The 24,111-nt window shown below is 40.8% G+C and overlaps 1 protein-coding gene across 12 annotated transcripts in view; it reads left to right on the forward strand.

The window, feature by feature from the left end:
* The window catches only part of NRXN3 (neurexin 3), a 1,799,700-nt gene that overhangs the window by 1,575,407 nt on the left and 200,182 nt on the right, over positions 1–24,111 (forward strand). For all 12 annotated transcript variants that reach the window (XM_081510568.1, XM_081510570.1, XM_081510571.1 and 9 more), the window contains one exon: positions 11,294–11,465. In XM_081510568.1, the coding sequence (XP_081366694.1) occupies positions 11,294–11,465 (172 nt within the window). The remainder of the gene's footprint in view (positions 1–11,293; positions 11,466–24,111) is intronic.

Genomic DNA, 24,111 nt, shown 5'->3' on the forward strand with positions numbered 1-24,111 from the left:
TGGGCATGCAGACACACACAACTCTATTTCCCTAGCAATGTGTTCCTTAGACTTTTGGATACAGTCATGTAGCATCTTTCTATCTAGCACACTCATAAAGGAGAGAGAGAATAAGGAATGTTTGTGCCCTTTAAATGCCATAATAGAAATACTTCTTCATATTGTGCATGGATTTATTATAAACTCCGTGGATAATTTGTGTATTTGAAGCTGCGGTTAGCTCCCGGGTGGCTCACACTGCATGCCAGATCATAGACGAACAACGACTTCCTAGTATCTCAGGGGTATTTCTCCCACTTGGCTGAGACGTATTCACTTTACAGCTTGGTAGCAAGACTAAATTCAAGTAAATTAAGATAAGGAGATGTGCTCTCTAATTATTCTATCAAAGGATCATGCAGCTTTGAAATAATTCTCAATGCTGCTATGGTGGATGCTTTTCCAAAGGCATGAGTCATCTCCCTGTGACACGTTTTCAAGTCTAACATTTGGGTGACTTTCACTCATCTCACCCTGGCCCCAGGGAAAGTGTTCTTTTTTTCATAGTTTTGCTGGGACACCCGGATTACTTTTCCCTACAGTAACTTTGAAACCGGCTTGGAGGCCAGAAAGCCTGCCTTCTTATCTGCTCCAGCTTGTTTAAATTTCCCTTTTTTTTTTTTTGCTTCCTTCTCTTGCTTTTATTATGGCCAATGGGGGTAGGTCAGAATCAACCTTTTGAATTAGAAATACTGATAAGATCCCAAAGAGACTGTTACAGTGGTGTTCGTTGACAAAGAGGAGGATCATAAACCATCACTTGGATGAAATACCAAGCTGTAACACTATCTCCAGGACACACACACCACTGTCCCTGAGTGCAGACAGGCCCTGCTGATATATTAGAGTCTGCTGGCCATTTTGTTTACGATAACTAGCAAAGGAAAAATGAGTCTCTATTGCAGTATGTTCGTCCCAAGATGATGACACCGTCGATTCTTCTTGCAGGTGAACCAAGAGAGCTCTGTGAATCACTGTTTGTCACTCAAGGGACTCAGGTGTCTTGCAGATGCCTGGGAGCCCTGGAGACTGAGATATTCATTGGGCTGCAGTGATACTCTCTTCTTTCATTCCGTCTAATGGATTAAACTCCAGTCCTGGCATCAGAGTGATATGTGTTGGCTTTTAGAGTCCCGAGCCTTTAGCATGTACATGATTCACTCCACTGAACTAGACAGATTTTCAGAAGGAAAATGTCATATCATTATAATTTTAATAACTTTTACAACTCTGCTCCATCTCCTCCATTACTAGCCTCTTCTAGGCACCATCAGCTTTTGCCAGCAGCCTCAAATTTATTTCTCTGTATCAGCAGCTGCCTACCTTCAAACAGCTATGTTGAATTGATTGTAGTACCTAAACTACCCTTAATGGGTCTGAGATAGATTAGTTTATGCCTCAATTGGATGGATTTTTATATATTTCATCTTATTAGAAATGTGCTCTATTTGTCAGTAATAGTTGAGTGAGCCAGTGGAGGCTCCCTGTTTGACCCTCCCACTCACATTTGAGTTATTATGATCATGTTAACCTAAACTATTGGTCAAAAACTAAAGTAAAAAAAAATCATAACTAGCTGTCCATTGTGCAGAATTTCATAATGGGGGTCAGCAGACTTTTCTGTTGCAACTGCTCAGCTCTGCTGTTCTGTTGCTACAGCAGCCAAAGACCACATAGAAACGAATGAGCACAGCTGTGTCCCAATAAAACTTTATTTACATGAACAGGCAACAGTCAGATTTGGCCCATAGTTGCTGGTCTTCACTTCAGCCCGTTCTGCCTCCTGAATCTTTTACATACCCACTCTCCAAAGGCATCATAAAAAATGCAATCATCTACATTGTATTTTCTGATAATCCCAAAGTAATAAATCTCTCAGTTCTGAAAAGTGTATACTATTTTTTTATTTTCTTCTCCAGCTAGAAAATGGTATAGGGTTTAGCCTGGGAATTAATCTATGGAAATGACTGAGAATGCCTTATTTATGAAACCAAGAATTCTTGGTTGAGGTTTATTATTCACCTAGGTCCACTCTCCTCAAAGCCATAATGTTAACTATCACATGAAAGATAGGCAGGAAGAGCACTTTGAAGAATCCATGAAGGTTTCCTTACCATCACAAAATAGGTCTTGAAAGGTTCTGAGCTGTTTACCAGTCTTGCTTTTCTATAGGAGCTACTGCTCCTCCTTGAGCTAGAATATCTAGTTCTAGGACAGAATTTTTCCTTTAAAGCCCGCTTAGAACTGACTATACCTCTTCATAGAAACTGACTAGAATGACCTAGCCTGTAGTGAAGGGTCAAGGGACTAAAATGGATTTGGGATGATCAGTTAATGCCATTGTACCCAGGAAGATGGACTAGAGGCTTTCCTGGGGGGCAGTAGCAATGAGTGTCTGCAAGAGCAGACAGAGAAAGTAACACAGGACGTGTGTTCTAGACCTGCCACTTTATGGCTGTGTGAGCTTGCATTGCCAAGTTTACATCTATAAAAAGGGCACTTGAATAGAGCATAGAGTAGGAGTAAGTCAGACTATCCCCTCATGCTCATGGCTTATCCTGTGCTCTGACAATTTTATATGAAATATGTAAAAATTCACATGTGCATACATAGGCATGCACTCATGGACATGTGTGTATCATGTATGTTGTGTGTGTTTGTGTTATGTGCATGCATACATACCTCATAGAAGGAATATTGTGAGAAATCAATTCGATCATACATATGTAAATATTTGTAGATCAGTTCCTGTCATGCAATACATGCTTTATAGATGTTTGTTGTATGGCTGAAGACTTTCCGACAGTGACGCTATTCATAGCATAGGGCAGATATTTCTTGGTTGTGCATTGCTGGAAATTGAACAACATTTCTGGCCTGTACCCCCAAGATTGCATTACACTCCACCTCCAATTGTAACAAGCAAAAGTATCTCCAGGCATTGCCAAATGTCCCTGGGCACAAAAATCCCCCACTCCACCCCAATTGAAACCACTGCCCTAGTGGAACCAAGTCATTCGTATAAGAATTGGTCTCCAGACTTGAGCTAATGTCTGAATCACCTGGAGAACTTGTGAAGATGCAGACTGCTGGGCCCCACTCTGAAGTTTCCAATTCACTGTCTGGTTTTAGATCCAAGAATTGGCATTTCTGGTGAGTTCCTAAGTGATGCTGATGCTATGGGTCCCAGGACCACACTTTGTAAGTATGCAGGAAAGATGTCAGATATTCTGGAAGCATTCTTAGTGATTTAAAAGCTGCTTCTTCATTTTGAGGATTTTGCTGTTACTGTGAGCACAGGGCTTAAGGTCTCTTTATTAAGGCCATTGGGTGGTTCCTCACAGCTGTGGCAGAGATTTGGAGGAGAAACAAGGCATTTATAGGAGATGTGCAGTCTGTACTGGGTTTCAGTCAGCACTGCCCTGCCAGCTGTCACCTGAATCCTGCCAGGAGACTGCTCCAGGCCCTGGCGCAACACGGAGGCTCCTACGGAAATGAACTTCAATTTTTGCTTTATAGTCAGACTTAACTACCAAACCAGGCAGTGTGACATGGGGGTCTGTGGATCCATAGTGCATGTTCAGAGTGGATTTGAAGGACATGATGACTCAGGATGCTGGTGTGTGACCGGTGACTGTTCTAGCCCTGGATCTGACTTGCATCTTATTTACTTGCACCAACTGTCTTGTCCTTCCTTGATTTCCCCTCTTCGGGTCAGAGTTCCTTTTGTCCTGAGGGGTCATCCATGCTTGCTCTCTCTTTCTTCTTTTTTTTTTTTTAATTTGCTGGGAGTTAGAGAAGGAGCTGTCTTGAGCTATTTATCAGTCTTATCTCTCTTGGCCCTCTGTTAGTATTTTGGGCTGTGGATCTAATCCGCTTTAATTGATTGACCTCATGCAACCAGACATCAGTGAAACAACAGGAGCAGCACAGCTGTAGCCGGGGGAGAAGGTGGATGCAATCTTTCTGGGTAGGTGCAAAAGTCATAGAGACTCGTGCAGATTTAGGAAAGTAGAATTTATTTCCAAGCCATTTAACATGAATTTTCTAGGGACAATCTGTACAGATGCTGGAGTTGATGATCTCGAATGGAAGACAGTCATTTCAGATACACGGAGAACTACCCTATAGGGCACGTCCAAAAGCTCTGACTCACCCATCATCTGTCATGCTGTGTCTCACCCAGTTATCCTCACTCTCTTTACTATTATCGCCATCTACACCCCCGCCGTTAACATTATGCTTATAGCATCCTTTGTGCAGCCATCATAATCTGCCAAGATTTCATTCATTTCTCTTAAGTACCATTTAACACAGGCATTAGTATTATTGTTGTCTGTGTAATGCTGTTCTCATTTTTCATACAGACAGCTGAGACCTCTTGCAGATCAGCTGGACAACAAGATGCAGAGCCTTGACAGGGCTTGGGTCTTCTGCTTCTAAATCACAAAGGCTTCTGGGACCCAGAACACACATTCTCTTCGTTCTTCCCTGCCCTTCCTGCCACACAGGCACACATAAACTCCTCGAAGGAAAAAGACTGGGTCATTGTCATGGGATGATAATTGGAGTCCAAACCATCTCCAGCTGCACAGCTTGGAACCTTGTCTTTTGAGGGATTCCTGATAGGTTTATTCTCCATCTTGGACTTCTTGAGAGAGATCTGATCTTGAATCCCTTCATAGCACATGGCTTTGTACACCAGAAGTGCACACTCATGGCTTATTATCTCACAGTTATCCTGGGTCTAGAACAAGGAGACTATAACACTGAAAGGATGGACTTACAGTCTTCACTGAAAGATAATTAATAGTGACAAAAAGAACCCATGAGTGATCTAGTAAATGCAGGGTGTTTTATCCTAGTGAACTTTAATAAATCCTCCCTCAGTCAAAATTATCTGATGAATCAAGTAAATTGTACCTTATCCTTTTGTATTCCCCTGGTGGCTCAGATAATAAAGAATCTGCCTGCCATGTAGGAGACCTGGGTTCGATCCCTGGTTTGGGAAGACCATCTGGAGAAGGGGATGGCTACTCACTCCAGTATTCTTGCCTGGAGAATTCCATAGACAGAGGAGCCTGGTGGGCTACTGTCCATGGGGTCACAAAAAGTCGGATACAATGGAGTGACTAACACTTCTTGTATTTTTAGATTGCATATATAAAGCATAATGAGACTATATGCTTTGCCTAAGATGTATTGCAAAAAAAAAAAAAATTCTCAATATAGATAACCAGTTCTCTGCTTTATCCTATACTGTTCAAACCCTAGTTAGCTTCCCATGGTGTAGAAGCTTATTAGCACAATTTTTTTTTTCCTATCGTGACCACACATTCTATTTCATTATGTATTCATTCATCCATTAATTTAGCAAGCATTTACAGAGCACCTGTTAGGATCCCTACATTTGAAACGCACACAAGTACTTTATGCAGACAGATCAGGCAGGTTATACAGATGTAAAGTGTATAATATGTAATGGATATACCATTGTATATATATAACTCAGTTGCAACATGTAATACATATAATGGAAACATAACAAGGTAAAAATCCATGGGTTTTAAAGTCAGAAAGCCCTGTATTCTAATATTAAATATGTTTCTTAGCAGTTGTGTGAATGCTCAAGTCTCTGAATCTTCATCTTTTTAACCTATAAAATTTGGAGGGTAATTGTGAGAATTTGAAAATCATTCTATTAAAATTATTTGCCGAGCACACAGTTCATCATCCAGATAGCCTGGATTATGTTGCAGTAGCAAACAGCTTCAAATATTTGCTGGTATAAAGCAACGAAGCTTTGTTTCCCATATGGCCCACGTCTATTGCCTTGTGGCTTGTTGTCATCCTCACTCAGTGACCCAGACTAACAAACAAGCTACCACCAGGAATTTTCTGGGTGCGGGGAAATTGTTAGTCACTCAGTCGTGTCCGACTCTTTGCAGTCCCGTGGACTGTAGTCTGGTCCACCAGGCTTCTCTGCCCATGGAATTTTCCAGGCCAGAACACTGGAGTAGGTAGCCATCCCCTTCTCCAGGGGTTCTTCCCAACCCAAGTGTCGAACCCAGTTCTCCTGCATCACAGGCAGATTCTTTACCATCTGAGTCACCTGGGAAGCCCTGCTTCGGAGCAAATGGGAGAATTCTGGCAGGTCTCACATCAGCAATTAAATGGATGGCTCAGGGTTTTATTGGCCAACACCTGATTTTATTGGCCAACACTGGTCCATTGGCCCTACTATCACAAGGGTACCCAGAATTTCTCTTACTATGAGCCCACAATGGAGGAGAACTACCACCGTAGTAAACAGTGCCATGGACCACTTTATTAACTATAACCTGAATTCTGAAATGAGTATGATAGACCTCAGTATCTGACCCCAAGTCGTCTCACAAATGTGTTGTTATCTTGTGTGATCACCTAACACTGAACTCACAAATTCCGTGTGAAACCAGAAGTTGAGATATTGAGAACCACTTTCTTTGTATATCATCATGGCATATGTTTGAGGGCCTCAGTTCTGTTTCTTTCAACTGCAGTTTTCCAAAATAGTAGCCGGTGCATTCCACCTTCCCCCGGGGCACTCTGGAATGAATGAAGAGACCGCCTTCAAGGAGACGTTTATTCCTGAGGATTTTTCTTGCCTCTGTGCATTTCTGCTCCTGAAATCTGACTCCAGTATTGGTAGCATCTCTAGGGTCTTCTCCATAGCAGTAACTGTGATTTGGTTGATGAGGGATCGGAAAGCTGGAGCTGGACTAATTTGAAGACCAGGTGGGCTCATAAAAAGTCATTACTGATGAAGAATGACTTACTGACAGTTTAAAGACAGCTGTTTTCTGTTCTGTTCAGTTTTTTCCTGAATGCACTTGAGGATTCTTTGGTAATGTCTTCTGATTTACCACTTGTCTTTGTATTTAATATCAAGGAGGAACATAGATTGAAATGATTGCCTTGGTAGCAACTTTAGTGGTGAAGGGTGTGGAGTTATTAAAATTTATAGTCATGCTGTTTTTTGCAGCTACACTTTGCTTATCTTGGAGAGGCTTATAAAAGGTACCAAGTAATGTGGAGAGAGAGACACTACCAAATTGTGGTAGAAAATCAACTGTGCAAATCTTGTTTTTTTAGTGTTCTATTTGCTAAAATTTACATTTACTTCTGGGCTTTGCTGATAGCTCAGATGGTGAAGAATCCACCTGCAATGTGGGAGACCTGGGTTTGATCCCTGGGTTGGGAAGATCCCCTAGAGGAGGGCATAGCAACCCACTCCAGTATTCTTGCCTGGAGAATCTCCATGGACAGAAGAGCCTGGGGGGCTAGAGTCCATGGGGTTGCAACGAGTCAGACACAACTGAGCAACTAGGCACAGCACAGCACATTTATTTCTACAATATTCCTTAATAACAATTTTTCCAGACCAATCAGTCCTTGGCTTGTGCCTCTACATTTAGCTACAGTCATGAGGGGAAAGAAAGAGAAAAGGCAGCTGACATTTATGGAGCTGCCGGTGTCTACTCACCTATATACCATGTGCTTCACACACATGTATTCTTCTAAAATCCTCACTGCAAATTGCCTTTCTTCCTCCATTCGTCCCTTTACAGAAGAAATACTAGAAGTTAAACAACCTGCCCAAGGTCATACATTTTAAAAGTCAGCGGTATTGTTTGAACCAAGAGATGCTAAAACCCATGTTTATCACAATGAATCAATTAGCTTCTCTGGTAATCACAGACTGTTTTAAATGGTCAAATGATTGGAAGGTTCATTCTTCTGTTCTCATATATATCTCTTATGTGTGTATAATTTATTATTTATGAAGTATTATCATATTAATCTTGTCATTTCAGTCATGAAATCATGACTATCGTGGCCTTCATGATTATCACATTAATCATATTATAACAGTCCTCCAAAGTACATAAAGCTGGTCTCCTGTCCCCATAATATCTTATTAAGATGTGGGTTCAGAAAAGTTAAATAACTTGCCCATGGTTAGTCAGGGTTGACTCCAAAGCCAGTGTCTTTTATCCTTCACATCCTCTCTTTTCTGGACACCTGTGCCAGCCGAATTTATTTTCATGGCAGCTGAGCATGATGGATTCAAGCCCGGGCAACTGTATGGGTATTTGCCACCAAGCTTGTAATGAACTGAGACAAAGCAGTTAGCCACGGATTATAATGCCACTGTGGTCCCAAGACAAATGGCAAGGAAGTTGCAGTAATGAAATCTTATTACTGCGAGGGAAGAGACCACATCTGAGGTCCAGCACAGCCACATTTTCCCCTGCGGGAAACACAATGAAACATGTAGGTGAGGGTATCCTCTGACAGGGGCAACGCGCAAGCAGATTAAGAAGACCTCTCCGAAACAGTGATTGCAATGGCAAATGTGTGGTGCCTAAGATAAGGACCAAATATTTATTCTGGCAGAGATTAAATCTTTTCTTTGCCTGAATCTATTATGGATCTTGCAGAAAAGCTGCCCAAGTGAGCATATCTCATTGATCAGACCACTCAGGGAGCCAGAACTCTACTTTGCCACTGCTGTTGCTGAAAAGCTGCAGGAGGCTGGTTTCAAGGTCTCCTCTCTCCCCCTAAAACTGTTCTACATCCCTGATTAATTAGTGACTCTGAGGTGAATTGAATCACCAACCGTCCATTCCATGAACCCGGGATTTATACAGTGGTTTCTTGTTGAAGAACAGTGGGGCAATCAGCAGCCCACATGGGGTGGGCAGAGGGGTGATGATATCTGCAGTCATGGTTTCTTAACTCCCCTAGTCCTTCACTTCTGCTAAAAAGGTTATGACTTAGATTGTTATGGAGGAGGAAATGGCAACCCACTCCAGGATCTTGCCTTGGAGAATCCTATGGACAGAGGAGCCTGGCAGGCTGCAGACATGACTGAAGTGACTTAGCAAGACACAGGTTTTTATAGCCTTGCTTGTTTAGGCTTGGGGATGATTAGGTACCAACACACACACACACACACACACACACACACACACACACACACACACACCCTTAGAAGTTCATGCCAGCTCTTTAAGTAAGAAAAAGCAGAAAAGTCATGTTGTCATGTCTACATTCCCAGAGAATTAAGGAGAAAGAATAAAGTGGATCATAATACTATGAATTATGGGCATGAAAGATGCAAAGGAAGCCATCGTCACGTTCATTTACGCATGCGTCATGTTTTAATAGCAGGTACTTTGTTTAGTGCTGGAGATGCGGAGATAGGAAAGCAAAACAAAGCTGAGAACACACTGTCACAATACACAGGGACTTAAGAAATCTTGTTTCTTAAAAACTTAAGAAAATGAGTATGTTTAGTCTCCATTTGGGGAGGCACCTGAGTTACTTCTCCCAGAGAACAGAACATGGAAATTGCAGACATCGTTTTACGTGGCATGCTGCACTGTCAGGGTGCAAAGGAAGCAGTGATGTTTCTAAGTATCCCTGCGTGCTGAAAGCAGTCTAGATTCCTGCTTTTGAAGATTAAGAGTCCTAGGTCCTTATTCATTCTTTTATTGGGCACAAGATGTGTTCACATGCTAAAGGAAAATTGGCTAGTTGAGGAAAGCCTGTCTTCTGGGAAAATGAGTGATTGTGGCACACTACACGGAAACCAGTACCTAAAATCTCACCAGAACTCTTCCTGACTCTAGGTGTGTGTGTGTGTGTGTGTGTGTGTGTGCGCGTGCATGCACGTGTGCGCGGTTATTCACTCAGTCATGTCTGACTCTTTGCAACCTAATGAACTGTAGCCCTCCAGACTCCTCTGACCATGAAATTCTCCAGACAAGAATACTGGAGTGGGTTGCGATTCCTTTCTCCAGGGGATCTTCCTGACCTCGAGATCGAACCCGGGTCTCCTGCATTGCAAGCAGATTCTTTACTGTCTGAGCCACAGAGGAAGCCCCAACTTCGTGTATAGTGAGTGCTTAATAAATAGTGTATTTACATATTGAATGAGCCAAATTAATAAACTTGAGATTCAGTGAAATCTTTCCTATGTCTTGGTTTATGTGGATTCTGGACTTCTTTTCCCATATTCTCCATCCTTTTTTCCTCCTCTTGCTCCTTCTTCTTGAATATAAAGAAATAGAGCATAGCAGAGACTATGGGAACAAATATTGTGACTCAGTCATGTAGAACATCAGAATTGCAGCTAAATTTTATTATTTGTGAAAGTCCAACCAACTGTTTAACCAATAAGCCAGACAACTAGAGAAATGGAGAAAGATGTCTCCTGACACCCTGCATGCTGATACATTCATAGAGGTGGTGAGAGACTGATTATATCTGATCAATGATGCTATGTCATCTTCTGAATAGTAATGCCAACTCTTAGTCATAACCAATTATTAGAAGAGAAGAGTAAGACTTTTAATAGCATGTTATTTACATGTCAGTGTTTCTAGGCACTTCCCAGGGGTTAGATAATGTCACCACCCCCTGCAGCATCACCATAGTCATCACCTTCATTGCCCTAATGTCAGCCTTCTGGAATTCATTGTGTTCTCCCTTCTAGAAGTCTGTGTTAGGGCCACGGAGGTTCTCTTCTGCTGTGTAACAAAGCTGTAGCAGTGAATATTACCTCCCTCTTTGGATTAATCTTAGGAATAGGGCTACAAGCCTAGGAAGAATGCCAGCATCTGGCTCGGAAAACCCCAGCTCAGTTCCAGCTGCCTCCCCTGAGGACATATTTTCCAAGTTCTTTCAACCTACAGAACGTGTCACCAGGAGTAAACCTACAGTGTCGCCTTCTATGGAATTGGCTCCTAACTATTGTGTACACCTCCTCTGGGTCTTGATTGTCCCCCAAAGCGCAAGCAGGCTTGTATTTCCCCTTTAATCCTAAATCTGAATTGTGAAGGAACCTACAATTCAGTGTCTGATTAGCCCTTTCTCAAAAACAGGCCTAATTCATCTCCCAGAACCTTGCAGTGTCCTTACTCACTTGTTCAGTAGTTCTGTGGCTCCAGCTTTGATATCTGTTGAGGGCAATCAAATGATGTAACCTGTGCCGTGCAGCCTCTGAGAGCAATTTGGGTGGTTTTGTACCTTTGGCTTTTATGCTCGGGATGAAAGCCCATGGAGAAATGTAGGATACTATTATTAACTTCAAGCTGACAGCTCTCTCTGGGGTACCTACAGATTCATTGTTAGTTTCAGGAACAACTTGAAAGGGAGAAAACCTTGCGGCTGGTGGTGACTTGCCTTTTGTGTTTCTTTATTGTAGGAACAGGGGAAGATCGGAGTTGTCTTCAACATTGGCACCGTTGACATCTCCATCAAGGAGGAGAGGACTCCGGTAAATGATGGCAAATACCACGTGGTGCGCTTCACCAGGAACGGCGGCAATGCCACCCTGCAAGTGGACAACTGGCCGGTGAACGAGCATTACCCCACAGGTACGTGTTTGACTCGCGATGACCAGAATCTCGTTTGTTCTCCCATTTTTGCCTCTAATTGGTGACTTTCTCACGACTGTCACCAGATCATGAGAACCCTGAGTATTAAGCGCACATCATTTTTTTTTGGATGAGAAGCTAAGTTATTGAATATTTCTTTACGACTGAGTTCAGGATAGGAGCTTCTGGAGACTTCCCAACTATGCACTGAACTTCTTTTGTCTAATTAATAGTGCCTGACTGGCTCATACCAAATACAGTGACTATGAATTTGCTGGGGCACTGCAAATGATGAGTAATGGAGGTAAGGGCTACCATCTTTAATATAAGCAAGTATCCATACTCATGAAATAATCAATGTGATTATTGATGAATGGTTGTGGCACCGTTCGGTCAGGTGTGGTTGAACATACAGATGGCCAGAGATGGCAGAAAGACTGTAAAAGGAGGTTTACTAAACTTCATGAGCATCAAGTCAGAGTAACAAAGAGAGAAAAACTTAAGGGTGGAATTTCATTCATTTGGTTGACTTTGCCCTTTTCTTTTTTTTCTCTCTTGCTTATACTAGCCTACTTTGATTTTCAGAGATTGGTCCTAATAGGCATTTTAAAAGCAGGCATGCTGGTGTGGCAGGGAGAGGGGTTAATCAATTGCATAAATTTTATAGTCAAGGAGAGTTCACCAGCAAACTCCCAGGGCCAGATGGCCGAATCAAGGGCAGTGGGAAGAAAGGTTGCCTTCTTTAAAAAGATTGTTCAAATAATCCTTTAGCTTTCCCTCTTATCTTTCACTTCTCCCAAGAGCCTGGATGCTGATCATACAAGTGCCCAGAATGGAAGGAAAAATTCTTTGGCTAAAGACTGTTGTTCCATCATCGAATTATCACCTGGTGGATACAAGAGAATAGCTCAGGATATTGAACTTGTCACTAATGTGGGCATGTATGTGATGCCTAACTATCTCCTACACTCCAAATGGCCCATGATTTTCACACTGTTATCACTTTCTTTTTAGCGAGGCGGGCCCCGAGGTGAGGAAGCCAGAAGCACCTTTCCAGAAGTGTAAGAGCCATTTAGTTAATAATCATCAAACATGAGAGAAATTTGTAAAGCACGTTTGCCTATTTGTGGCCCAAGAATGTCTCATTACTTGAAGGCTGGGATTATTTTTTTCATGCCTGAGTTACCATTGCTTTTCTTTAACAGCCAGTCAGAAGTAACTGTGCTACTGGGTTTTTCCTCTATTAGCCATAGTCCTCCTATGTCTGGGTTAAGAATTATGGAAGCATTCACAGACAAACATACAAGACCCCCAAAGTACTGAAGCACAAAGCCCCACCCACTTACTTATCCACCATCTCAATATCCATCTCACCGTACAATATCCAGCTCAGTCTTTGCTGGGAGTCTCTCAACATAGTCTTTGCACTTCTCAGATTATTATAGGCACAAAAATGATATGTGTTTATCATTGAGCCTTTGAGGAAAGCCAGAGGTATTAGCAGCTACTGTGAATTCTCAGCATCATCCAAATCCACCAGGCACTAATGGACCTGATTTTTAAATGCTTCTCGCTCCAACCCCAGGGGCTGAGGAGTGGGAGCCATCAAAATAGCCCGAAATCTTAAAAACTGTTCATTTGTTCATAGGAAAAATCAATCCCTCTCCATGCGTATTATCATTGGCCCTGCCACTGCTGCTGTAGGGTTTGTTATGATTCTATTAGGAATTTCAAAGATTCTAAGTTGATGCTAACACTTGCCCTGAGCCAATACGGAATTCATGAGTTTGCTGCTAGCAGTGAGCAGGCTCTTTCATGGCCATTTTTAAAGCCCCATATATGCAAGAAAACCAGTGACCCTGGCTGTGTGCCTGTCTCTTTGTATCTTTAGTTCCAAATTATGGGTTGCTTCCTATGTTTTCAAAACAGAATAAACTTTTCTTTAATGGCATTGCTTCCCACTGAAAACCATTACGACTAGTAACTGTGGGTAACTGTGATTTAGTAATAATATGTGTTATTATTGCAGGACATGGTACAGTATAGCAGTTATAAGTTTGGGCTTTGGAGTCAACTGGCTGGAGCTGGGATCCTGGTACTGTTAGCTGTAATTCCAGGGCCTGCTAGATTAAGACCTTGAAATGCCCTAAGCACTAAAATATTTGGCACATGTCCCCACATATAATTCAAAATATAACAACTGTAAAATAAGTGTAAGAATTTCTAACAGTTTTGACTTTTTTCCTCTGAGGGTCTCTATAATGCTTTCAAAAATATGTCAGATTCTCTCTCCCCACATCTTCCTGTGTACTCTCCCTGCTTTCTTAGTTCTTAGATAAGGGCTCATTCCTCCTAGTTGGTGATCCAGTTCCAAACCTTAATCAAAATGTTGATCCTCCCGTTTCCTAGGCTATAAAATGGGATGATGATAATACTTACTCTCCAGGGCTAATGTGAATATACATGTAAAATATCCTACATAATGCTATGGCAGATAAGTCATTACTCAATGAATGTTAGCTGTGAGGATTACCAAACATTTGACTAGCATTTCTTATTATTACATATTCACTCATGCAGACTACTTCATTAAATAGCCTGTAAATTAGGCAGGGTAGGCATTTTTATTCTTTATTTCAAATTTAAAATGAAACTCAGGGAGATATTGTGTTTTTTCTAAGATCATGAGAGAATACTAAATGAGGGACAGAACTGAGACCAGATTCTCCAATTCCAAGCTGAGCACAATTTCTAATATTCCTCCCGTAGCAAATTGGGGGGTATTTTGAAAAATGAACAGAGAGAAATGAGCATCTCTCTTGTGTCATCTTATATTTATTCCTTTTCTTAAAGTGTCATATTACAAAGATCAATACAGTAACCACACAAAGGTGGTAGGAGTAGAAAATCCTCTTTTGAAAAAGACAAGTTGTCTTAGCTATGCTAAAAGCCTCATTTGTAGTGAGACCAAGCTGTCCTCCTAATGACAATGGTAATGTGCTTCCCTGAAGCAGTTGGGAGAATACTGAGTATTTAAAGGAGCTGTCACTTTTCCTGTTACCTAGATTGGAAATGGCTTTGGGAAGTTAGCATTCTAGTTGGACTAGGACTTCCTAGGAATGTCTCACCTTTTCAGTTTTGGATACCTTATTTTCTCTCCCACTTATTTTCCTGTGCTACTGAAAGGATCCATTTTACTAAATTTAAAGCTCTGTTAGAGCAATCTGGCAATATTTGTTTGTTTTTAAACCATAAGCTCAAAATACCCCCTGTATCTAGGTATCAAAGAACAAAGCCACCTGGTCAAGATCTTGATATAGTTTCTGCAAAAGTGATATATCCATCCTTTCCCCAAGCCATCTTGTTTTTTGTTTTTTTTTGTTTTTTGATTTATTTATTGGAGTATAATTGCTTTAGAATGTTGTGTTAGTATCTGCTGTATAGCAAAGTTAATCAGTTATATGTATACATATATCCCTTCCCTCTTAAATATCCCTCCCACCCTCCCCCGCCACCCACCTCTAGGTCAAAACAGAGCCCCAAGCCCAGCTTCCTGTGCTTTATAGCAGGTTCCCACTAGCAGTCGATTTCACAATGGTAGTGTATATACGTCAATCCTAACCTCCCAATTCATCCCACTCTCCTCTTCCCCACTTCCACGTCCACATGTCCATTCCCTATATCTGTGTCTCTATTCCTGTCCTGGAAATAGATTCACCCGTACCATTTTTCTAGTTTCCACATATGTGCATTAATATATGATATTTTTTTTCTCTTTCTGACTTACTTCACTCTGTATGACAGATTCTCGGTCCATCCACATCTCTACAAGTGACCCTATTTCGTTTTGCTGCCAGTGATAAGTCTAGAAACCCCCAAAAGGAGTCCAGTTGTGCTACTTGTCTGAAGCTACCGTTTAAACAGGAGAGAAATAGAGAGGAGCTCCTACGGAATATTCAGTTATATCATCCCATCCTGAGGCCATGCTCTCAGGAAACTTTTTTTTGCTCAGCAGGTCCCTGTACACCAGGATGAATGGGTCAACTCCAGAACCTTCTCACGGACATTTATAGGATTTTATGTGACTCGACTGAAACATCCCACTGTGAAGGATTTAGAAACCAGCAGGGCCCCTGGCAGGTAGCACTGGCTTTTTGTGAATCAGGAAGGCTCCAAAGTGAAAATAGTTCTGTAGCCATCAGAATCTTCTATCTCGTAATTCTGGGAGATCTGACTCAAAAGCAGCTTCTTTCTTTGGACCTGAAAATAGAAAGGCTAAGGAACAGGAGAGGGCAATAAAAGAAGAATCGGCCCAGAGTTATCACCCAGGCACTGACAGATGTTCCTTATAAAGCCTCTAATTGCTGTCTTGACACAATGCGGTGAAGCGGACAAGGGAGGGGAGGTGAAAGGTGAGTCAATCGTGAGGGTTTAATTTTAGCTCCAGCTCTAGATCTGGTGGCTGAGATGGTAGAGTCTGCCTGCAGTGCAGGAGACCCAGGATCGTTCCCTGGGTTGGGAAGATCCCCTGGAGAAGGGTTAGGGTTAGCTGCCCACTGCAGTGTTCTTGCCTAGAGAATCCCATGGATGGAGGAGACTGGCAGGCAAAAGTCCATGGGGTCACAAAGAGTCGGACAAGACTGAGCGACTTCACTTTCACTTTCTACAGGAGCCGCAGGTAATTTTGGCAATGGGGAACAAGTTGATTGACTCTCTAATAGATACTACTCGCCTTTGTAAATTAAGCACTCAAATAACATTTGGATTCCCTGGTGGCTCAGGTGGTAAAACGTCTGCCTGCAATGCGGGAGACCTGGGTCCGATCCCTGAGTTGGGAAGATCCCCTGGAGAAAGAAATGGCAACCCACTCCTGTACTCTTGCCTGGAAAACCCCATGGACGGAGGAGCCTGGCAGGCTACAGTCCATGGGGTCGCAAAGAGTCGGACACAGCTGTGTGACTTAGCACACACGTAGTGCTTACTGATGCTCTGATCACCTTCCTATGCCTCTCTGCCTTTACTTCTGATTCCCTCCTATGAGGGAACTGGGTTTGGTATTATTACCACCATACTCGTATTAAGGTTAGATTGTTGAATCTCTGAACGTCAAAATAACTTTCCCAGCATCACACAGCTTGAGGGGCAGACCCAAAATTCCTGTCCTCATCCTCAGATTGCACTTCCTCAAATTTCTTTCTCATTTTCCTCTTTCTCCGAGTCATAATTTTACTGATACGGACACTAGGTTATGAGGTGTTTATTTTTATTTTTTCATTAAGATATTCTCAAATAGAAGTCCCTGCCTGAGCTCATTTAGTTAGTAGGATTTCTCAGCCTTGGTGCTGTTGAGATTCAGGGCTGGATAATCCTTTGCTGTGACGGCTCCCCTTTGCATTGTGGGATGTTTAGCAGGACCCCCTGATTTCCACCCACTTTATTCCAGTAGTGTCTCCAGGAACATCAAATGTCTCCTGGGGGATATACTGCCCCCAGTTGAGAATTACTGAGTTAAAGAAAGTCTTCATCATATTTTATTTCAAATGCTTATTATCTCTTCATTGTTTAGACAGCATACCTGGGGATAAGAGAGTTTTGTTGTTGTTGTTGTTCACCTCTCATCCTAGGTAATTGAGACTTTGAAGGGTTAAAAGCAAGTCTGTGTGCTTGACATGATGCTGGAATTTCTCAGGCCTTGGGTTTTCATTAATTCCTAGCCAGGAGGTTTTCTTTCCTTTTCTTTCGTCTTTGCCTGCGAACATTTGAGGCCTTGCCAGAGTTGAAGAGCACATTAAAACAAGCCCCATCTACCTGCTCATTCATCCGTTCAGGACGAGTGTTACTTTCAGTTCAACTGGAGAAAAAACATAGATAGTGAAGTCCTGCAAAGGGAATAGGAAGTATAAACACAACCCAAAGGGAAAGCCATATTTGAGCATGGTTTCCAGACTGTAGAGCTATAGCATCAGATAGAGAGACTCAATAAAGGCGTTCCAACATTGCTAAGTATATTTTAAAATCACCTTGCAATAAGTTCTTCAAACATTTGATCACAAGATGTATCAATGAATTGATCAAACCAGTGTATGCTAAGTACTTGTGTGGCTAAACAGTCATTTTTTTTTTCCAATTTGTCAGGAATGAATTAGGATTCATAGGTAGGTGAGTTTCTATTTACAAGAGGCTTTCAACTTGCTAGGGTTTGTCTTTGGTGAAAAAAACCTAATTTTATATATTATATATACATGTGTACATATATGTGTGTATACATATACACGCACATACATATATGGGACACACACACACATACATATATTGTGTGTGTGTGTGAGAGAGAGTGAGAGAGAAGCAGCATTCTTTAACCTGGCTGCAAATGAGATTCTCTTGGGAGTTTTTTTTTTTTTTTTATAAATTTATTTATTTTAGTTGGGGGCTAATTACTTTACAATATTGTAATAGTTTTTGCCATACATTGACATGAATCAGCCATGGGTTTACATGTGTTCCCCTTCCCGGATCCCCCACCCACCTCCCTCCCCATCCCATCCTTCTGGATCATCCCATTGCCCCGGCCCTGAGCCCTTGTCACATGCATCGAACATGGAATGGTGCTCTGTTTCACATATGACAATACACATGTCTCAATGCCATTCTCCCAGAACGTCCCACCCTCACCTTCTCCCTCAGAGTCCATAAAATTGTTCCATGCATCTGTGTCTCTTATTCTGTCTCGCATATAGGGTTATCGTTACCATCTTTCAAATTCCATATATATGCATTAGTATACTGTATTGTTGTTTTTCTTTCTGGCTTACTTCACTCTGTATAATGGGCTCCAGTTTCATCCATCTCAGTAGAACCGATTCAAATGTATTTTTTTTTAATGGCTGAGTAATATTCCATTGTGTATATGTACCACAGCTTCCTTATCCATTCGTCTGCTGATGGACATCTAGGTTGCTTCCATGTCCTGGCTATTGTAAACAGTGCTGCGATGAACATTGGGGTACACGCGTCTCTTTCAATTCTGGTTTCCTCGGTGTATATGCCCAGCAGTGGGATTGCTGGGTCATATGGCAGTTCTATTCCCAGTTTTTTAAGGAATCTCCACACTGTTCTCCATAGTGGCTGTACTAGTTTGCATTCCCACCAACAGTGTAAGAGGGTTCCCTTTTCTCCACACCCTCTCCAGCATTTATTGCTTGTAGACTTTTGGATAGCAGCCATTCTGACTGGTGTGAAATGATACCTCATTGTGGTTTTGATTTGCATTTCTCTAATAATGAGTGATGTTGAGCATCTTTTCATGTGTTTGTTAGCCATCTGTATGTCTTCTTTGGAGAAATGTCTGTTTAGTTCTTTGGCCCATTTTTTGATCGGGTCGTTTATTTTTCGGGAATACAGCTGCAGAAGTTGCTTGTATATTTTTGAGATTAATTGTTTGTCTGTTGCTTCATTTGCTATTATTTTCTCCCATTCTGAAGGCTGTCTTTTCACCTTGTTTATAGTTTCCTTTGTTGTGCAAAAGCTTTTAATTTTAATTAGGTCCCATTTGTTTATTTTTGCTTTTATTTCCAATATTCTGGGAGGTGGGTCATGGAGGATCCTGCTGTGATTTATGTCGGAGAGTGTTTTGCCTATGTTTTCCTCTAGGAGTTTTATTGTTTCTGGTCTTACGTTTAGATCTTTAATCCATTTTGAGTTTATTTTTGTGTACGGTGTTAGGAAGTGTTCTAGTTTCATTCTTTTACAAGTGGTTGACCAGTTTTCCCAGCACCACTTGTTAAAGAGATTGTCTTTTCTCCATTGTATATTCTTGCCTCCTTTGTCGAAGATAAGGTGTCCATATGTGCGTGGGTTTATCTCTGGGCTTTCTATTTTGTTCCATTGATCTATATTTCTATCTTTGTGCCAATACCATACTGTCTTGATGACTGTGGCTTTGTAGTAGAGCCTGAAGTCAGGCAGGTTGATTCCTCCAGTTCCATTCTTCTTCCTCAAGATTGCTTTGGCTATTCGAGGTTTCTTATATTTCCATACAAATTGTGAGATGATTTGTTCTAGTTCTGTGAAAAATACCATTGGTAGCTTGATAGGGATTGCATTGAATCTGTAGATTGCTTTGGGTAGAATACTCATTTTCACTATATTAATTCTTCCAATCCATGAACACGGTATATTTCTCCATCTGTTTGTGTCCTCTTTGATTTCTTTCATCAGTGTTTTATAGTTTTCTATATATAAGTCTTTTGTTTCTTTAGGTAGATATATTCCTAAGTATTTTATTCTTTTTGATGCAGTGGTGAATGGTATTGTTTCCTTAATTTCTCTTTCTGTTTTCTCAATATTGGAGTATAGGAATGCAAGGGATTTCTGTGTGTTAATTTTATATCCTGCAACTTTACTATATTCATTGATCAACTCTAGTAATTTTCTAGTAGAGTCTTTAGGGTTTTCTATGTAGAGGATCATGTCATCTGCAAACAGTGAGAGTTTTACTTCTTCTTTTCCTATCTGTATTCCTTTTATTTCTTTTTCCGCTCTGATTGCTGTGGCCAAAACTTCCAAAACTATGTTGAATAGTAGTGGTGAAAGTGGGCATCCTTGCCTTGTTCCTGACTTTAGGGGAAATGCTTTCAATTTTTCACCATTGAGGATAATGTTTGCTGTGGGTTTGTCATATATAGCTTTTATTATGTTGAGATATGTTCCTTCTATTCCTGCTTTCTGGAGGGTTTTAATCATAAATGGATGCTGAATTTTGTCAGAGGCTTTTTCTGCATCTATTGAGATAACCATATGGTTTTTTTCTTTCAATTTGTTAATGTGGTGTATTACATTGATTGATTTGCGGATGTTAAAAAAACCTTGCATTCCTGGGATAAAGCCCACTTGGTCATGATGTATGATCTTTTTAATATGATGTTGGATTCTGTTTGCTAAAATTTTATTAAGGATTTTTGCATCTATGTTCATCAGTGATATTGGCCTGTAGTTTTCCTTTTTTGTGACATCTTTGTCCGGTTTTGGAATTAGGGTGATGGTGGCCTCATAGAATGAGTTTGGAAGTTTACCATCTTCTGCAATTTTCTGGAAGAGTTTGAGTAGGATAGGTGTTAGCTCTTCTCTAAATTTTTGGTAGAATTCCGCTGTGAAGCCGTCTGGTCCTGGGCTTTTGTTTGCTGGAAGATTTCTGATTACACTTTCGATTTCCGTGCTTGTGATGGGTCTGTTAAGATCTTCTATTTCTTCCTGGTTCAGTTTTGGAAAGTTATACTTTTCTAAGAATTTGTCCATTTCTTCCAAGTTGTCCATTTTATTGGCATATAGCTGTTGGTAGTAGTCTCTTATGATCCTTTGTATTTCTGTGGAGTCTGTTGTGATCTCTCCATTTTCATTTCTAATTTTGTTGATCTGATTCTTCTCCCTTTGTTTCTTGATGAGTCTGGCTAATGGCTTATCAATTTTGTTTATCTTCTCGAAAAACCAGCTTTTAGTTTTGTTGATTTTTGCTATGGTCTCTTTTGTTTCTTTTGCATTTATTTCTGCCCTAATTTTTAAGATTTCTTTCCTTCTACTGACCCTGGGGTTTTTCATTTCTTCCTTTTCTAGTTGCTTTAGGTGTAGAGTTAGTTGATTTATTTGATTTTTTTCTTGTTTCTTGAGGTACACCTGTATTGCTATGAACCTTCCCCTTAGTATTGCTTTTACAGTGTCCCATAGGTTTTGGGTTGTTGTGCTTTCATTTTTATTCGTTTCTATGCATAATTTTATTTCTTTTTTGATTTCTTCTGTGATTTGTTGGTTATTCAGAAGCGTGTTGTTTAGCCTCCATATGTTGGAACTTTTAATAGTTTTTTTCCTGTAATTGAGGTCTAATCTTACTGCATTGTGGTCAGAGAAGATGGCTGGGATGATTTCAATTTTTTTGAATTTACCAAGGCTAGATTTATGGCCCAGGATGTGATCTATCCTGGAGAAAGTTCCATGTGCACTTGAGAAAAAGGTAAAATTGATTGTTTTGGGGTGGAAACTCCTGTAAATATCAATTAAATCTAATTTGTCTATTGTATCATTTAAAGTTTGTGTTTCCTTGTTAATTTTCTGTTTAGTTGATCTATCCATATGCGTGAGTGGAGTATTAAAATCTCCCACTATTATTGTGTTGTTGTTAATTTCTCCTTTCATACTTGTTAGTATTTGCCTTATATATTGTGGTGCTCCTATGTTGGGTGCATATATATTTATGATTGTTACGTCTTCTTCTTGAATTGATCCTTTGATCTTTATGTAGTGTCCTTCTTTGTCCCTTTTCACATCCTTTATTTTAAAGTCTATTTTATCTGAAATGAGTATTGCGACTCCTGCTTTCTTTTGGTCTCCGTTTGCATGGAATATGTTTTTCCATCCTTTCACTTTCAGCCTGTGTGTGTCCCTAGTTTTGAGGTGGGTCTCTTGTAGACAGCATATATAGGGGTCTTGTTTTTGTATCCATTCAGCAACCCTTTGTCTTTTGGTTGGGGCATTCAACCCATTTACATTTAAGGTAATTATTGATAAGTATGATCCTGTTGCCATTTACTTTGTTGTTTTGAGTTCGTGTTGAAACATCCTTTCTGTGTTTCCTGTTTAGAGAAGATCCTTTAGCATTTGCTGGAGAGCTGGTTTGGTGGTGCTGAATTCCCTCAGCTCTTGCTTGTCTGTAAAGCTTTTGAATTCTCCTTCATATCTGAATGAGATCCTTGCTGGGTACAGTAATCTGGGTTGTAGATTATTCTCTTTCATTACTTTAAGTATGTCCTGCCATTCCCTTCTAGCCTGAAGGGTTTCTATTGAAAGATCAGCTGTTATCCTTATGGGGATCCCCTTGTGTGTTATTTGTTGTTTTTCCCTTGCTGCTTTTAATATTTGTTCTTTGTGTTTGATCTTTGTTAATTTGATTAATATGTGTCTTGGGGTGTTTCGCCTTGGGTTTATCCTGTTTGGAACTCTCTGGGTTTCTTGGACTTCTGTGACTATTTCTTTCCTCAATTTAGGGAAATTCTCAACTATTATCTCCTCGAGTATTTTTTCATGGCCTTTCCTTTTATCTTCTTCTTCTGGGACTCCTATGATTCGAATGTTGGGGCGTTTCATATTGTCCCAGAGGTCCCGGAGGTTTTCCTCATTTCTTTTGATTCTTTTTTCTTTTTTCCTCTCTGCTTCGTTTATTTCCATCATTCTATCTTCTACCTCACTTATCCTATCTTCTGCCTCCATTATTCTACTGTTGGTTCCCTCCAGAGTGTCTTTTATCTCCTTTATTTCATTATTCATTCTATATTGATTCCTTTTTATTTCTTCTAAGTCCTTGATAAACATTTCTTGCATCTTCTCAATCTTTGTCTCCAGGCTATTTATCTGTAACTCCATTTTGCTTTCAAGATTTTGGATCATTTTTATTATCCTTATTCTAAATTCTTTTTCAGATAGATTCCCTATCTCCTCCTCTTTTGTTTGGCTTTGTGGGCATTTCTCATTTTCCTTTACTTGCTGAGTATTTCTCTGCCTTTTCATCTTGTTTAGATTGCTGTGTTAGGCGTGGCCCTTCTGTATTCTGGTAGTATGAAGTTCCTCTTTGTTGTGGAGGTTCCTCACTGCGGCTGGGGTTGGACAGGTGGCTTGTCAAGGTTTCCTGGTTGGGGGAGCTTGTGTCGGTGTTCTGGTGGGTGGAGCTGGATTTCTGCTCTCTAGAGTGTAATGGAGTGACCAGTATTAATTTTTGAGATGTCTATGGATTTGGTGTGCCTCTGGGCAGCCTGTATATTGATGCTCAGGTCTATGTTCCTTCGTTGCTGGAGAATCTGTGTGGTATGTCTTGCTCTGGAACTTATTGTCTCTTGGGTGGAGCTTGGTTTCAGTGAATTTATGGAAGCTATTGGATGGTCTCTTATTAATTAATGTTTCCCCTGGCTTTCAGTCTTATTCTTGCAGTAGCCTCAAGACTTCTCCTTCCATACAGCCTCAATAATAAAACTTTTAGGTTAATGGTGAAAAGATTCTCCACAGTGAGGGATACCCAGAAAGGTTCACTGAGTTACATGGAGAGATGAGGTGGGGGGGGTGGGTTGAGGTGACCAGGAGGGGAAGAGGGGAATTCAAATGTGGAGAGAGCAATCTAGCCAGTAAGCACTTCCCTCTGTGCTTTCCACAGTTTGGAACCCTCAGAGTGATTCACAGAGATACATAGAGAGGGGGGAGGAAGGTAATAGAGGTGAGCATGAGTAGAAAGGGAGGAATTAAGAGGGGAGAGAGAGATCTGGGCAGTATCCTGTTCCTGAAGTGTTCTCCGGTACCCAGAACACCCTCAGAGATTCACAGAATTGGGTTGAGAAGAGAAGGAGGAGGGTGGGAGATAGAGGTTCCCTGGGGGAGAAGAAAGAGCATTAATAGGGGGGGAGAGTGATCAGGCCAGTGATCACACTCCTGAGTAAAAATGGGTCCTAAAGATTGGGTTCTTAAATGTACAAAGTTGATATCAAATATGTAAAACAAAGATTAAAAATCTAGAGTAGAGGTTAGACTCTTATAAAACTTACAATCTAAAAAAAAAAAGAAAAAAGGAAACAGTGTAAAAAGAAAAAAAACAGTAAAACAGTAAAAAAAGAAA

This window comes from Giraffa tippelskirchi, chromosome 7 (genome assembly GCF_054371585.1).
Source record: "Giraffa tippelskirchi isolate mGirTip1 chromosome 7, T2T-mGirTip1v1.2.pri, whole genome shotgun sequence".
NCBI lineage: Eukaryota > Metazoa > Chordata > Mammalia > Artiodactyla > Giraffidae > Giraffa > Giraffa tippelskirchi.